We start from the raw sequence: 17,273 nt of genomic DNA on the forward strand, positions 1-17,273 counted from the left end.
GGGGGGTTTTGGGGGTTGTAACCCCCCCCATTGGGATGTACTTTGAGCTCTATACGCTTAACACCATAGCCCTCAGAGACCTTTTATTGCTATCTATTACTCTAGCGCTAGCGGATCTACTGAGTTTTATCACACTAATCAATTGCCCCGTATATTTTATCTTATTACTTCTGCTACCCTTAATCACGAATTTTTGTCTCTTATCTTTTTCATACTGTTTTAGAATGTTGTTTAACTCATTAAAAGAACTAAATAATTGTCCACACTCCATAGTTAATTTAAAAAAAAAACAATAAACAAGTAAAAAATAAGGAAACTCTTTATAAATCAATATTAAAGTGTAAACATAACGCGATTAGACAAATTCTAACCACACTCTGAAGGCCGCGTCTCACCATTAAATAATTTGATCAAACAGTTTGAGCAAACTTGACGTACTTGAGGAAGTACGTCAAAGTGACGTCATAATTGCAGTTTTTTTGAAATTCTAAAAATCTGTGCTCTCACTATCAGTCTAGCTTGATCAAATTTTTTGTATTGAGTTGTCTAACTTGTTTGTACTTTATTTAAAATTAAAATTTTTCATTACTATCCACAATGAACACTCAGGATGTGACGTCACTAACTGTCACTTTCAGTTTGCTCAAACGAGTTTGATCAAATTATTTGATCGTGGGACGCGGCCTTGACACTCGCAATACGTACAGATACTTAATACCACAGCATAGACGCGGCTCAAATTAGCGTGTACCAAAAAACCCAGTCATAGTACACGCTAAATAATGACGTCACTGACTTAATGACGTTTAAGCGTGTACCTAACTTTTTTATTTGCGTACACGTTAGCGTGTACCTAGACACAGCGTAGTAAAAAACATTCTTCTAATAATTTAATTTAATCTGACTCATTCATATCGACAATTCAGACATATATTACACATTTTAAAGTAGAAGACTTTAAAATTATATTGCCAATATTTATGAGTTGCGTTCCTGGGACGACTTTATTAAAAGATAGTTCATTCGATTACATGACTCAATTACATGAAATCAACTTTAACTCAATGATTTACATGCTCTCATATTGCTACTTGGATTGCATCGTGATACTACAAATAACATTATTTGTTATTTATAGGTGTTTATAGTATCATGGATTGCATCCTACTTCGATCCGTACTTGTATCCAACTACTTAGCAAAAGGTTCCGAGAAGTCGTTACTTCCGAGATTCACTCCGAGTACTCAGATCCAAGTACACCTAAATGTAAAGCCGGCCTAAGGTGTAACATCTGTTGTACAATGGTTGTATAACCATTTTATGCACCGAACACCGGTGGTTGTACGTTGTTGTACTGTACGGCTACAGGCACAAACCATACATATTGTACATACATGTGATACATGCATACATACACAAACCATACTTTATTTAGTATCATGGCTACAGGTGTTTTTTAAATGTTTAGGTTGGTACTGAAACTTGAAATTGTTCAACTAAACCGTTAATTTGTTTTATGTGAGCATTATTAAAGCATTTTATGATAGGCTTTTATAGTCCAATGCATTCCAATGATTTTCCAGACAAAATAACAAATTCTGTTGTCTTTTAAGAGCACTAAAATATGTATGTGGTTTCAACATTCACATACCAATTGTCATCAAAAGGAAGTAGTATATCTGTCAACTCGTCATTTCCCTTTGTCAATTGTCAAGTAGTTCTTTTTACAGCGTGTTATGGTGGAGTAGTCGGTATGTATTTGAATTTATCTTAATTTGTTTAATATTAGTAGTTAAATATTAAACTATAGTTAGAAGTTGTTATATATTTTACCATTAGGTAATTATTTATTAGATTTCTGTATTCGTTTTAAAGCCTTTTGCTTCTAAAAAGTGCTTAGTAAATTTGCACATGGTTTCACAATATGAACATTTTCGTGTTTTGAGTTTTCGAAATAACGCACCTATATTTAGTGAAATTGTTATAAACTCTATGAATATGACTATTGTAGTCAATCATAACCTATAGTTTTGAGGTAAGTTAGATATCTTAAATATTTTTGGTTATAGTCATATTCAGAGAGTGAATATGGCTATAATTCCTGATTGATCAACTCTGTATTTCTTTTGGTTGCAGATTCTCTCCATAATGCCGCAGAACGAGTATATTGAGCGCCATCGCAAGTTGTATGGTCGCAGACTTGATTATGAAGAAAGAAAAAGAAAGAAGGAGGCCAGAGAGCCCCACAAAAGAGCGCAAGTAGCCCGAAGCCTTCGCGGTATTAAAGCCAAGATCTTTAACAAAGAACGCAGAAATGAAAAGATTCAGATGAAAAAGAAAATCAAGGCTCATGAAGAGAAGAAAATCAAGAAAACAACAGAAAAGGTTTCGGAGGGTGCCTTGCCTGTTTATCTGTTGGATCGTGATGTACAATCTAGAGCTAAGGTTTTGTCTAATATGATTAAACAAAAACGTAAAGAAAAAGCTGGTAAATGGGATGTGCCAATTCCAAAAGTGAGAGCTCAAGCCGATGCTGAGGTGCTAAAAGTCGTCAAATCAGGAAAAACTAAAAGGAAAGCTTGGAAGAGAATGGTAACCAAAGTTACGTTTGTCGGAGAAGGATTCACGAGGAAGCCTCCGAAATTTGAAAGATTCATCAGACCAATGGCACTTAGATTCAAGAAGGCCCATGTCACCCATCCAGAACTTAAAGCAACCTTCTGTTTACCTATCATTGATGTCAAGAAGAATCCTAGTTCGCCGATGTTTACAAGTTTAGGTGTTATTACTAAGGGTACAGTTATCGAAGTCAATATTTCGGAATTGGGTTTGGTTACGCAAGCTGGTAAAGTAGTTTGGGGAAAATACGCCCAGGTTACCAATAATCCAGAAAATGATGGATGTATTAATGCTGTACTGTTAGTTTAAGTCTGTTCTTGTAGGTTAGGTGTTCTTTATAATAAAAATTTATATTTTTGACTTATTTTATTTCATTTGAGCCTTATTACAGCAAAAATGTTGATTGTCTTAAAGCAAAAGTAAGTATAAAGTATGTCTATGCTTTATTTCTTCTTCCTGCTTCCTTAATAGGCTCGCGCCTGTTCCATCTTCGGAAATTTTTTTATTTTCTGCTTTATTTCAATTCTCTTATATTTTTCATATCTAATAATAATTAGTATGTCTAGCCTAGTAGGCCCATAGCTAGGGTTACCATAATTTATTAAGGCCAAATCCGGACAGGGGTAGTCCAAGTAAAAAAAACATATCCTTGCCTTTTGACACCCCCAAAGTTAGTATTAGTATTATCAGCACAAAGGCAAACTACAGTAGAGCGTTGATAATCTGAACTAATTGGTACAGGGGTAGTTCGGATTATCAAATTGTTTCGTTATCGAACATATGTTCAAAATACATACAAAGCTCATAAACATAGTACGTACATAAGTTTTAGTTACAAGGAATAAAACACCTGCATAATAAACAAATGTATTGTATGTATTTCTGCATAAACAAAACAAAAATCCGCAGTCATGTTTTGCCCATATTGTCATATTTTTTAATTTTATAATTTTTTTTTGCGTTCGGATTACCAGGGTTCGGATTATCGACGCTCTACTGTACTTTTGAATCAATAGAGTACTTTTTAATACATTTTAAAACATGTTCTACTAAAAGATCAGATGTTTCACCCGGAAGTTCATCAAAAAATAAAAGTTTCTCGTTGACACCTTCATTTTGCTTAAAATAATGAACACATACTGGAGTCAGTTTGATTTCGTTTCTGTTTGAACTATCAATTATTGTAACCTTAAAAAAATTTGCATCTTTGAGTAATTTGTTAAATATGTTTTTTGAAATATTTTTGAACTTCTTTACAATCAAGGGTAAAATTTTATAATTTCCTGGCGCATGCGCAGACAGACAGTATGTAGTTCATTGCTAATCTTTCAAATTATGTATGTATCAGCGCAAATAAGTCATTAAAAGAATATATTAGTGTTCTTAGTAAATGTATTATTTATTATAATTTTTGTGTCTTTGGCTTTGTCTTCCACGGGCGTAAGATAATAAAATATCTATTTTTATTCTTCACTTTGATGTATTTGTCACCGTGATGTGTAATTATATCCGACTCATCAATAGCACGGGGCTTGATAGCTCGGTTGGTATAGCATAGGACCAGAGATCGCGGGTTCAAATCCTGGACGATTCATTTTCATTTTTTTTTTCTCTATTGCTTTCATCCTTCAATTTGCGGACTGGGACGTTTCGCCGTCGCCGTTGAGCCACATCGCCATCGGCCGTTTCAGCGTCGAGCCAGTTCGCCATCGCCATCCCGGCATTGGTTAAGTTTACAAGAATGTGATAACATACTAGCCTTTTTTATACTAAATGTCAGGGAAATACTTCAGTACAAATTAGGGACAATAAACAAGAGTATAATTAGAATATATCATTAAATAGATAAATATGACTACTTTCAGATTCCCGGAAATAAACAATATTGAGAAAATTGATATCAATTTCAATTGTTTTTACTGTATCAAAAATAAAAAACTTCATTTTGCAAAAGTGATAGTATATAATCGTTCGAAAACCATTCAAAACTTATATACAGGTAATGATCATCCCGAAATTATAAGTACGAATGCTAACAACGAAATGGCAACGGCGAAATGTCCTAGACCCTCAATTTGTGATGTTGAGTGGAATATCTTGTACAACCATTTTCCACCTTATTCTAGGTTAATGTCCTATTGTATGTGATAATAGTATTTTTGGTAGTAGATCTTCTGGATGTGTCCTGGCCATTGTAGTCATTGGGTTCTTATAACTTGTAGCTTCCAGCCTATGCCTCCTTATGCTGGGCTCTGCATATAACTCAGATTTGTCCATCTGATTCAACACTGTTCTTCATTTTCCTCGTTTAAGAGGATCGGAACGTATTTTCGGCTGCAATGCTATTCAAATGGGGATTCATTTTTTTCAAATCCTGAGAAAACTAATAAGTATTTTGGAAAAATTTAAACGCAGAATGAAAGATTACGTTATTAGCGAGGGCCGAAAGTCCCTGAGAACTTCTACAATGTTTATTTTAATAAGTTACAGGGGTGAAAAAACTAAGAGAAAATTTAGTGTGATTTTTAAATTCAAATATCTCATTCAAAATAAACTTTTTATTTATTCTAAGGGACTTTCGGCCCTCGGTAATAATTTAGTCTTTCATTCTGCGTTTAAATTTTTCAAAAATATTATATTGGTTTTTTCAGGATTTGAAAAAAATGAACACAATGCCGTGGTAATATTTTCCAAATCTGTCTTTGTCTTACAACGCACTCAACCGAATATAATATTGTCAGCATATATTGTCAGTCAGACACTGACAATCAGTGACAATTTTAAATATTTGACATTGCATCGGGAATATTTTGAGAAATTGATTAAATATTATTGATATATAGTGTATTTGATAAACAATTGATTTAAGACGTGAACTTAATAAAAAGTTATTTATTGTGTATTATTTGTGAAAGATCCAAGCAGAGAATACATCAGATATATTCTGTGATCCAAGTATTTTGTTGTTAGAGATGTTCAAAATTGTAAGCGTTCCAAAATAACAACATATTATTAAAAAATCACTTTAACACTTTTCCTCTTTTCTCGATTGATTATTAGTTTTTGTTGTACAAATAAATTATTACAATCACTGAAAACATAGTTAGTGAAAAAATTATCACATTTATTAACTGAATTAATAATTTGCAATTATAAAAATAACAGTTATCCAAGAACATTCAAAAGCCATCTCTTTAAATTAATTATGACATTTTCAAGTAGAATGACATTCTAGTAATGTTTACATATCCACACCAGTGTGAATTTTACTACACGTAATTTGCCGTGTAAAGACAGAAAAAGTAGGGATACACGTAAAATATTTGCGAATTATGTACCCATAGCCTTAATGCTTATGTGTAATTACTTTCTTTCATTAACACATTCACGGAAAAGACTGCATATGCAGACACTTATAAAGGGACATGACTATATGAAGATATGTCCGTGAATGTGTTAACCTTATAGCTCTATTCATTCTTAGTTTTTCTGTGTTTAAGTTCTTCAGAATAATCTATTTTATTCTCGCTCCTACCATAAAGTATTAAGAGTCTGCGTCCGGCCCTCTATATGTCCTGATATGAGATGAGTAATACACTTTTCTTCTACCTTTTGGCAACTATGGAACTAAGTATTAACCCTTAAACGCCCAAGGGTGGGTAAAAAATGTCCACCTAATGCGTATTCCCTTGTAACATATTTATTACGTGTTTAAAATTTTTTCAAAAATTATTTATTGTTAAAAAGACAGCCCTTTATCGAATGTTAATTTGGTTCTACCGATATTTTTGAAAATAAAAGTAATATCAGTTAAATATGGGTGTGTACAAAAAGTACACCCTTGGTAAAACTTGTTACTAAAGGTTTCTATATAATTTCTCGTTGGTAGGAGCATAATCCATATAATTATCGATGTATATTTACATAATCGACATAACTATCCGCCAATGAGGAGACTGAAAGGAAGAATGTGGAGAAAATCGACAAATCTGAATTACTGCCTTTTACTGGTATGTTAATTTTGATGTACATTGTAATTTTATTGTAAGGTTTGTAAATTGTTTATATTGATATTTTAGAAGATGCTGTGTTTATTAAGTATAAGATTCTTAAGTTTAATCCATTTCCAACAACTCTTAATAAATATATTAGCCATTTTCTAGGTGGACATTTTTTACCCACCCTTGGGCATACATGAAACCTAAAAAAGGTTGGGCGTTTAAAGGTTAATAATTTTCAGTTGGTCTGAAGCTTTTTACTTTTTTTTTGATAGATCAATACCACAATAAAAAAAATAAACATCTATTAAATATTTCAGCTTTTGCAACAAACACCAGCCTAGAATTAGGTAACAATAATATTGTGACAAAAGCTTTTGATTTGAAAGAGAACATTTAACGATGACACAGTTTGATGTATTCTTTGTTTAATGGATGATAAAATAACTGTTCAATTACAAATCATATTGTACTGTTCTACTCATTTTTATTCAGTAATTCATTGTTGTGTTAAATAATGTTGTGTTAAATAACTACATATTGTGATAGTGTTTGTGTTTTCTTCAGTTTTGAATTCTTTTTATCTATTGAGTAATTTTGTAAGTGTTATACTGTTGTTCCCATTGTTTTTTCAACAGTTATGTTACTTTTATAAATTTTTTTCTCAAATTGTTTTTTAGTTTATGGTGACATTATACATAGGGTCTTATACCAATAAAGGTCCTGGTACAGATAGAATATCTAACCTGTTTTTAACGAATTGTGCATTCTCTTTATGTAGACCTAGTGACTTATTGTTGATAAATTTCTGACCAAGGGTCACTTAACCCATCAGCAGCCGAACCGGCACATGATCTGGTTACTTCAGTCAAGTGCAGTTCACACTCCAGAGTGATACAGTGAGTTCCGTCAAGTACTGTTTAACAAAATGGCTCCTAACTGAGTTTCATCCTCTTCAATAGGCAGGGAATGTGTTAAGAGAGTCTTGGTTAACCCCATACACAAATCTGGTGATAAATAATTGATTTCTAATTATCATTCCATAACAATTCTTTCTGGTATTCCTAAAATTTTCGAGGTTTCAGGGACTGATTTTTTGACTGTTAATCTGAAGGATCAGCTGCATACAGCTTAGCTTGCCTTCCTAGCTGGTAGTTCTTCTACTAATCTACTAGCTTAAACTGATTGCAATATAAATGCATTGGAAAACAGTTCTCTGGTGGATTATATTTATACCGACTTCTACTTTGGGTAGATCATTGTTTTTTACTGCATAAATTGGAATTTTTTGGAGTGAGGCAAACTTCTTACTAGTTGAAGAGTTATATGCAAGACTGAACTTTGTGTGTCAAACTGAAGGACTCTACTTCTAACAGAATGTGTTTTTAGCTCTGTGGTGCCCCAAAATGCCTTCAGTTTGCAGTTTTTGTTGTTGATTTTATCAGATTCTTGATTGACTGTGAAGTCGTAGCATATGCAGATGACAAATCTCTTGAGACTATGGTGTTTAATTACAACTTAATAGTATTTTGATTGAGAGGGCCAATAATGTCACAGATCAAGGTGTGGTTTTTCAGAGAAATTATTCCTTCACTATGCGACCCCTTAGTAAAGAAAAAAATGTATTTTTTATTCACCAAACCCTGGTATGAAATTCTAGGTACCATGATTGTAAAAATTGGCATTTCTTTGATTTGGATAAAACAGTAAATTACTGTTCAGAAATTATAATTTGCTTTTTGAAAACTGTATTGTGTTTATGGACCATATGATTTTATTAATCTGTACTTTTTTTTTCTTATAGTTGACTCCCCAAAATGCAGATCTTCGTTAAAACCTTAACGGGTAAGACCATCACTCTTGAGGTCGAGCCCTCAGATACTATCGAAAATGTGAAAGCTAAAATCCAGGATAAAGAAGGAATTCCCCCAGACCAGCAACGTCTCATCTTCGCTGGAAAACAACTCGAAGATGGTCGTACCTTGTCTGACTATAATATTCAAAAAGAATCAACCCTTCACTTGGTGTTGAGATTGAGAGGAGGTGCTAAGAAACGTAAGAAGAAGAATTACTCCACCCCCAAGAAAATCAAGCACAAGAAGAAGAAGGTTAAGTTAGCTGTATTGAAATTTTATAAGGTAAATACTTAAATGAGATTTTTATGTAATAAAATATTTAAAAAATGATTTTATTTTTAAAAAACATTACATTATCTACATACATTAACAATCATCTTAATCAGTTTACTATTTTTTGTTACAGGTCTTGTACAGTTATCTCCAATTATTGTACTCCTATTTTGCATAGACCAGCTGTTACTGTATTCTTTCATCTTTTACTTGAGTGACCAACTTATCTGTCATGTCATTTCCCAAAATTTATTGAAGGGGTCTTTCCTCACTAGATCTTAGTACATGCCCTTAGTATATTTTATTTGATTTATCTTGTTGCAAATTTCTTATCTCCATAGTGTCTGCAGTTTCTGATTCTGTCTTTTCCATTCCCCTGTTGTCTTCTTTTCTACAAGGCCTAAAGATAGTCCTTTCAATACCGGTGACTTCGCTGACTTGGCATTCATGTCTAGCTTCCATATTTTTATCCCAGGATAAATGTGTACTACGTCCTATGTCCAAAATATCAGTTTTTCAGGAGAGCGATTTGAAATTTATCAATATGAAGTTTTTGACTGTTTTTACTCAAGTTGCTATATTCTTGTTTATAAATACTGTTTTTTTTTTAAGAGCTTTTCGTTTGTCAAAGTTTATTTGTGTTCTTTGCTGCTCTCTTCTAGTGGGTTTTCTTAGTATCCCCAATATTTTATTGGCTTTCCGTTGTGAGTTTTGTTCACATTCCTGGTTGAAACACTGTTGTTTCTCCCTTTTTGGTTCTATGGCCCATTCTACGATGGGTTGTATGTTTTATTGATATATCTGTTCATTATCATACAGATCAATATTGTTAATGTTACACTTGTTACATCTTAAGATGATATAAAACAGTAGAGGTACCTCTAAAAGGTTACTACCTCACATTACCAAAAGTAGAGATATCAACATTACATATAATACAGTTGAGCCAGCTTATTAGAGTACCAGTGTTATAGGAATATCCCGGTTTATGGAATATAAATTCGAGATCCCGAAATGTTTCCATTTACTCCTTAATAAATTTATCTGTTTATTGGAATACGTATTAATAAATCAATACAGCTTATTAGAATATTTTTCAGGCCAACGAATACATTTTTACCTACGATTTCGAATTTCATAAAAATTTAAATTATGTCTTGTACTATGGTTTCTCGTCAAGGGCTTCGAAGACCTGTAGTGCTGCTTTATTTATATTATTTGGGTTTGTCAGATAGGTAATAAATATTTTATTGCGTTGTTATGAGTACCAATTCAATCGTTTACTGACAATCGTCTACAGTCGTTAAATAATTTCCTTTGTCTACAAACTATACATATTGCCACCAGTTGCCTGTTATAAAATTTTTAAGAAACAGTTCGCCCATCCTATTCGCTTGTAAAGTTATAAAACGTTTTCTGGATGGCCAAACCATTGTAAATTTTTCTAATTTTTATAATTCAGAGCAACAAAAGTGACTAGTATTTTATGTAACAAAAAAACAAGCTACAATTACTGATTATTTTTCAAGACTAAATAAATAAAAGTATACAGTAATACCTCGTTATCCGCGGACTCATCAACCGCGGTTTCGCTTATCCGCGGTTGCGATATTTGTTGAATCTTTAATGAGAATATTTTATTATTTTTATAATTTGACCAGTCGCGTTAAATTACTTATGATACGCTACTTGCGCTTGTTTTTAGTAGTAATACTACGGCAATTAGTTTATAGTTCGGAAGGTTTAAAATAGCGGCGAATGTAGACGCTGATCTGTGCGTCTTTATTTTTGTTGATATGACTAACTGCTTATTTTATGGTTTCATTTATATATAATGTACATAATTTCATCACATTTCTTTCTATGTACTAATATACGTATCCAAATTGGGATTATATGTCATATTCTTCTTTGGATCGTGGATCCCTCGCCAACCACGGTTTCACCAACCACACTTTTCTCTTCGGAACGTAACCCCCGCGGTTGAAGAGGGATTACTGTATTATGTATTTTAATACGAAAATATTTACATAATCTATAGAGAGAGAGAGAGAGAGAATATATGTTTATTGTCCAAGAAAAAATCTTGTTGACAAACACTGTTTAAGAGTTTTAAACAAACAAATCAAATCAAAATATGACTAAATATAAAATATAACACATAACACATTTACATTATATAACAACTACAAAATATGTAGTATTGTCAAAAATAAAAAACAAACAAACTACAAGCTGTAAAAAAATATACACAAGATCACAAATACATCAGCTCCAATGGTCCTCAAAAAATTCTGTCAGATCATAATAGGCCCTCTTAGCGAGCAGTCTATCTAATGAATTTCTAAACTTTCTAATAGTTTCCAAATTTTTTATTTCACTATTTAGTGAATCCACTAGGAAATGAGTCTTTGACTAGTGTGCTTCTAGGTGTAATCAAAGCTAAATTGCTAGCAAATCGTCCAGATCGATTATTATTTTCATATAGATGTTTATTCTTAAAAATAATGCTTGCCGTTTCCAAAATGAAAAGAGATACAAGTGTAAGGATACTGTGTTTAATAAATAAAGGTTTACACGTTTCTCTAGAATTTACCTGGCACAACAGGCGTACTGCCTTTTTTTGAAGCAAAAACACACTACTGAAAAGCTCCTGACTACACGCTCCCCAAAACTGAATTGCGAATCTAAGATGTGACTCTACTAGTGCAAAGTACACAGTTCTTGCTTGGGCAAAACCAAGCTCCCTTCTAGTCGACCGTATTGCATAGCATCCAGATGCAAGTTTTGAATTCAAGGCTTCGATATGCGATTTAAATTTAAGGTCAGGATCAATATTCAGGCCAAGAAACCTGACGGACAGCTGAGGTTCAAGTTCCAGATGTAATTCAGGCATAACATGTTTAAAACACAGAAGCTTGGTTTTAGAAGTGTTTAATGTCAAAAAGTTCGCCGTGCACCAATTTCCAATCATTAAAGAGTTCCCTACCTACAGATTGGCGTAAGACATTCAAATCTTTAGCATGCCATATAAGAGTGGTATCATCTGCATAAAGGGTGAAATGAGCAGATACATCAAGGTAGGCTAAATCGTTTATATATACCAAAAACAGAACTGGTCCCAATACCGAGCCTTGGGGCACTCCCCAAGTTACATTCATCAAGTCAGAGTCACAGTCTGTTCTAACAAACTGACTCCTACCCGACAAATATGACTCCATCCAACTCAGTGACTTATCTTTAATTCCGTAGTGTTTAAGCTTCTGCAGCAGCAAACCATGATTGACACAGTCAAAAGCCTTCGTTAAATCACAGAACACTGCCGCAACCATCTCGCCTAAATTAATATTATTGTAAGCTATCTCTAAAAAACTGAAAATCGCGTCGGTCGTGCCAGTGTTACCACGGAAACCAAACTGTTTCGGACTTAGTAGTTGGTTAACCTCTAAAAATTGTATTAATCTTGCTTTAACAATTTTCTCTATTATTTTTGCCAACGTAGGTATCAGAGAAATTGGCCTGTAATTGGAAGGGTTTATGTGATCTCCACCCTTGTGCAATGGAATTACAACATTTATCTTCAGGAAATCGGGAAATGTGCCAGCATTAAAACTATCATTAATTAAAATACATAAAACATCCAAAGCAGAGTTTGGTAGATTATTGAAAAATCTTATAGAGATGTCATCATAACCCGAAGAGTTTTTGTTTCTGATTGATTTAAATATCTCTTTCAATTCCTCAACATTAGTATCATAAATTATGAAGGGACACATAACTTCTGTTTTCTTCAGATATGACAAAGGATCTGTACCATGTCTCAACTGTGCTGTTAAAGTTTCGGCTATGCTACAGTAAAATTCATTACAGTCATTTGGAAGTGGAGTGTGATGACTATTACCTGATCTGTGTTTACCCCTTAATTCATTTATTATAGACCAAGTTTCCCTAGTTACATTTGAGGAGTTTTCTATTCTATGCTTGTAGCAGTTTTCTTTTGCAGTTTTACTAACATTTCTGTATATCTTTTTATATTGATTATAATAGGTAACAAACCATTCATCTTGGTAATATTTTTTGATATAATGGAGCGATCTCATGGTTTTGCAGGAATTTTTAATGCCATTTATAATCCAAGGTTTTCTATTTTTAATTTTAATCTTTTGTTTAGGAAAAGACCTTTCAAAAAATTCACATATTGTATTATGAAATGATTTAAATGGCTCAGACGATTGTGATAGGAGAGAATACCAGTCAAGACTCTCGCACTTTAATCTAAATTTACCAAAGTTAGATTTACTATACAGGCAACCAATTTTAAATTTATTTACACTATCTTTACCTTTACTAAATTTCTTAATTTTGATAGAAGCAACAACTGCCTTATGGTCTGTCAGATTGGGGTCAAATACAATACATTGAACATAATCCTTCTCAAAGTTAGAACAGAAATAATCTATTAGAGTTTTAGACAATTTAGTGACACGTGTTGCTTCATTAACATGCATTTTTAAATTAAAACAAGTGAGTAAGTTTTTTATTTTCTTTACTTCATTGCAATCATAGTTCAGAAAGTCAATATTAAAATCACCCGTCAGGATTATTTGACTAAACTTTGGAATCCTCAACAACAAGTTCTCCAGCCTTTCCAAAAAAATCTGGACACTGGTTGCTGGAGATCTGTAGATGCAAATAATATAGATATCAAAATTTGTTATTTGTGCAACTGAAAATTCAAATTGTTTTTCTTCAATAAGATCCTCATAATTTATCTGAACAAAAGCCAGTTCTTGCAATAGAGAGTTGTGTACTAAAATAGCAGTACCCCCATGTATAAAGTTTGTTCTACAAAAATGTGAAATCATGGAATACTCGGGAATATACAAGTATTCATTTTCTTCTAGCCAGTGTTCAGTCAATAACAGAACACTGGGAAAGTCATTATATTCTAACATTAAAAATAAATCATCAATTTTATTTCTAGCTGACTGAGTATTAAATAAGAGAAAAGTTAAATTAAAAGAAGATTCTGACTTGTCAGTTTCTAAGTCTGAAGTTGTATTATTGGCGTTAACTGAAAATCCAAATCTTTTTCTGGTCTTGTAAAAGTGCAACAATTTTCACCAATATCATCTAAAACAATTATGCTTTCTGAATTATGTTCATTGGGTGGTTTTGTATTTTTTAACTGAATAAATATCAAATTTTTATTATTTTTAAAATGTTTTATTTGATTCTCCAACAGGTATGAAATTCTATAGTTCCTCAGTGTATGCCCATATGAATTATTTACATTTAGGAATGAGATTGAGTGCTCATAATATGAATTAAAAACACTTAAGAAGTCACTTAATTTGTTATTAAATTTTGAAATATATTTGGCATTAGGATCATTTCCCGTAGGAACAGAGAGAAACATTATGTTCATGTTAGTACATTGTCTTAGTTTCATATTAACATGTTTTATACTAGGATTTCTATATGAAACAAAATCATTATAACCTGCTGAAATAATTACATAGTCATCAGACCTAAAGTTCTTTGTTAAACAGTCAATATTTTCATACATTTCATATATAATGCATACATTTCATATTGATTACTGTATGCATCCACATAATATAATGTAATTTGCTTTTTTAATAAATACGTTACGCTATTGTATTATTGACATAAAAAGAGCTAAAACCATATCATACATATTATTAACATAGTATGTACTATTATTACGTATATTCAGTATACTTATTACGGCTGGCCACCAATGATTGGTTATTAGAATATCCCGGTTATAAGAATATTTTTGCTTGGCACGAAGGCTATTCCAATAAGCGGGTTTGACTGTATGTACATTTTACCTTACCTTAACTTTTGAAATTGCTTTCTTGTTGCATTTCTAATTTAAATATTATGTTTATGTGGGATTGAGCCACAATTATTGATATAATGAAAATTACGTTTTTAAATAACTAATATTTGATGTTTCAATTTCCACTGCGAAAATTGTTCTCAAAAAAGATTTTATTTTTAAAAAATCTTGGAAGGATTATATCACAAGTTATTATTAGGTTGTCTTTTAAAAAGCGACATACTTCACCTTGATCTTGTAGGCCACAGCATGTGTATGGTTGTAAACATCTGAGAGTGGTGTTTTTTACACTAGGAATATCAAATTGTCACTGCTCTGTATGTATTGTAGCTGTGTTTTAAGTTAAGTAACATATTATTTGTGTATTGTGTGTTCCATATGTATTGTGTATATGATTGCAGATGACTTTTCTCAGATTTAGACTAAGAGCCGCTATAGGTGAAATTTCTTAATCATTTTAGGCACGATGGGACCCTATAACTTAAATAGTAGAACCTAAAAGAAAAGGTTTGAACACTATGCCGTCACTTTTCAGTGGCACATGCGTCGACAGTGGCGCATCAAACTTTCCACTTATGGACGGGATAAATAAATTAAAAGTTACCCTCCCTTACTAACAGAATTCAATTTTTTTTATTTTTTTAAGTTTTATGTGATTAACACATAGGATTCAGCGTAATTTTAACCCACCACCCCCTTCCCCCTGCCCCCACCATCAAAAACTTCATTTTTCGTTTTTATTTTTTTTGGTGGGATGCAATCAATTTTAAAATTTCAAAAAATTCACACGCATAGCTGAGGCTTTTATAAAACATGCCTATTTTTTACAGACCCATAGGTAGAGTGTACATAACCTCAAAAAATTAAAAGGAATTTTTTTTTTCAAAAAAGCGTATAACTTTTTTTGAGGGATAGCTGCAGGTCTAATTTTTTCTTAATCGTATGTGTTTTATCAAACACTATATTTTTTATTTTTTTCAGATTTTTCCGTAAGGCTCCCCACCTTCAAAAATCCGAAAAACTGTTTTTTGGGGGGTTTTGGGGGATTTTCCCTATTTGATAGACTTCATAATATATCAAATCAATTTTGTATTTATAGGTTATATGTAACTTGAAGTAACTGAGTTCTTTAGAATATTTAAAAATCAGAAAAACACGTTCAAACCCCCCCAAAACCCCCTTAAAAAACAGTTTTTTGGATTTTTCAAGGTGACCAGCGTTACAGAAAAATCTGAAAAAAATTAGAAATATAGTGTTCGATAAAATACACAAGACTAAGAAAAAATTAGATCTGCAGCTATCCCCAAAAAAAAGTTATATACTTTTTTCCAAAAAAAAAACATTAAAATTTTTTTGAGGTTATGTACACTCAACCTACAGGTCTATAAAAAATAGACGTGTTTTATAAAAGCCTTAACTATGTGTGTGAATTTTTTGAAATTTTAAAATTGATTTGCATCCCACCAAAAAAAAATAAAATCGAAAAATAAAGTTTTTGATGGTGGGGGCAGGGAGAAGGGGGTGGTGGGTTAAAATTACGATGAATCTTATGTCTTAATCACATAGAACTTAAAAAAATGAAAAAAATTAAATTCTGGTAATGAGGGAGGGTATTTTTTAATTTATGTATCCCGTCCATAAGTGGAAAGTTTGATGCGCCACTGTAGACGCATGTGCCACTGAAAAGTGACGGCACAGTGCTCAAATGTTTTCTTTTAGGTTCTACTATTTAAGTTATAGGGTCCCGTCGTGCCTAAAATGATTAAGAAATTTCACCTATAGCGGCTCTTAGTCTAATTTCTTATTACTCTGCTATTGTTTGTATATTCTTTTGGTAACTTCTTCTTATAATATTGGCAACCAAAGTCTGCTGATGGGTTTGCTACACATTTTTCTTTGTTAAAGTAGGATGATTATACCACATAAACCTACATTTTACCTCACCCAGTTATTTAACATCTTACCTTCCATGCTATAAATGGTTTTTTGTGTGAAAATCTTTTGATTCATCAAATTTCTAACAGAGTATTTTATATTGGTTTCAGGTTGACGAAAATGGTAAAATCCACCGATTGAGACGTGAATGCCCCGCTGAACAATGTGGAGCTGGTGTCTTCATGGCAGCCATGGAAGACAGGCATTACTGTGGCAAGTGCGGTTACACTCTTGTCTTCTCCAAACCAGGAGATGAGAAATAGATATATGTCCTTGTATATTGTTTAAGAAAAAAATAGAAAAACCTTTGTTTATTTGAATAAAATATTCGAGGAAGACTTTGTTGTTTATTACTGTTATAACTTCATACTGTTGGGACTAAGTAACTGTAACTTTAAAGAGTTTAAATATACTAGTGTGTCGCAGGTGTTGAAAATAATGAAATAACAAAATAATAACAAAACTTCCAGTATTATTAAAATAGGCAATAGAGCTGACAAAAATGTATAAATATTAGCTATTAGAGTTGATCTTTTTTTTCTGTTGTCATAGGTCACAGATAGTTAAGAACATCTTTAAGGGGATCGCTACATAGTTTCTACTCCAATGCTATTCAAATGGGATTCATTTTTTTCGAATCATGAGAAGAGAAAACTAATAAGTATTTTTGAAAAATTTAAACGCAGAATGAAAGATTACGTTATTAGCGAGGGCCGAAAGTCC

At 32.4% G+C, this 17,273-nt stretch overlaps 2 protein-coding genes across 4 annotated transcripts; both read left to right on the top strand.

The window, feature by feature from the left end:
* Positions 1–1,619: 1,619 nt before the first annotated feature.
* On the top strand, positions 1,620–16,888 carry LOC114327318 (ubiquitin-40S ribosomal protein S27a). 2 transcript variants are annotated; one of them, XM_028275905.1, is made up of 3 exons: positions 1,620–1,751; positions 8,422–8,755; positions 16,661–16,888. In XM_028275905.1, the coding sequence occupies exons 2-3, from the start codon at positions 8,435–8,437 to the stop codon at positions 16,811–16,813; spliced, it is 474 nt and encodes a 157-aa protein (XP_028131706.1). In that variant the 5' UTR covers positions 1,620–1,751; positions 8,422–8,434; the 3' UTR covers positions 16,814–16,888. The 2 variants fall into 2 exon arrangements, with proteins under 2 accessions (XP_028131706.1, XP_050500383.1); XM_050644426.1 differs by having other exon boundaries at positions 1,746–1,839.
* On the top strand, positions 1,635–2,979 carry LOC114327317 (ribosome biogenesis protein NSA2 homolog). 2 transcript variants are annotated; one of them, XM_028275903.2, is made up of 2 exons: positions 1,635–1,751; positions 2,137–2,979. In XM_028275903.2, exon 2 carries the CDS (start codon positions 2,149–2,151, stop codon positions 2,926–2,928), a length of 780 nt encoding a protein of 259 aa, XP_028131704.1. In that variant the 5' UTR covers positions 1,635–1,751; positions 2,137–2,148; the 3' UTR covers positions 2,929–2,979. The 2 variants fall into 2 exon arrangements, with proteins under 2 accessions (XP_028131704.1, XP_028131705.1); XM_028275904.2 differs by lacking the exon at positions 1,635–1,751 and adding an exon at positions 2,011–2,035.
* Positions 16,889–17,273: the final 385 nt, after the last annotated feature.

The sequence above is a fragment of the Diabrotica virgifera genome, chromosome 2, assembly GCF_917563875.1.
Source record: "Diabrotica virgifera virgifera chromosome 2, PGI_DIABVI_V3a".
Taxonomy (NCBI): Eukaryota; Metazoa; Arthropoda; class Insecta; order Coleoptera; family Chrysomelidae; genus Diabrotica; species Diabrotica virgifera.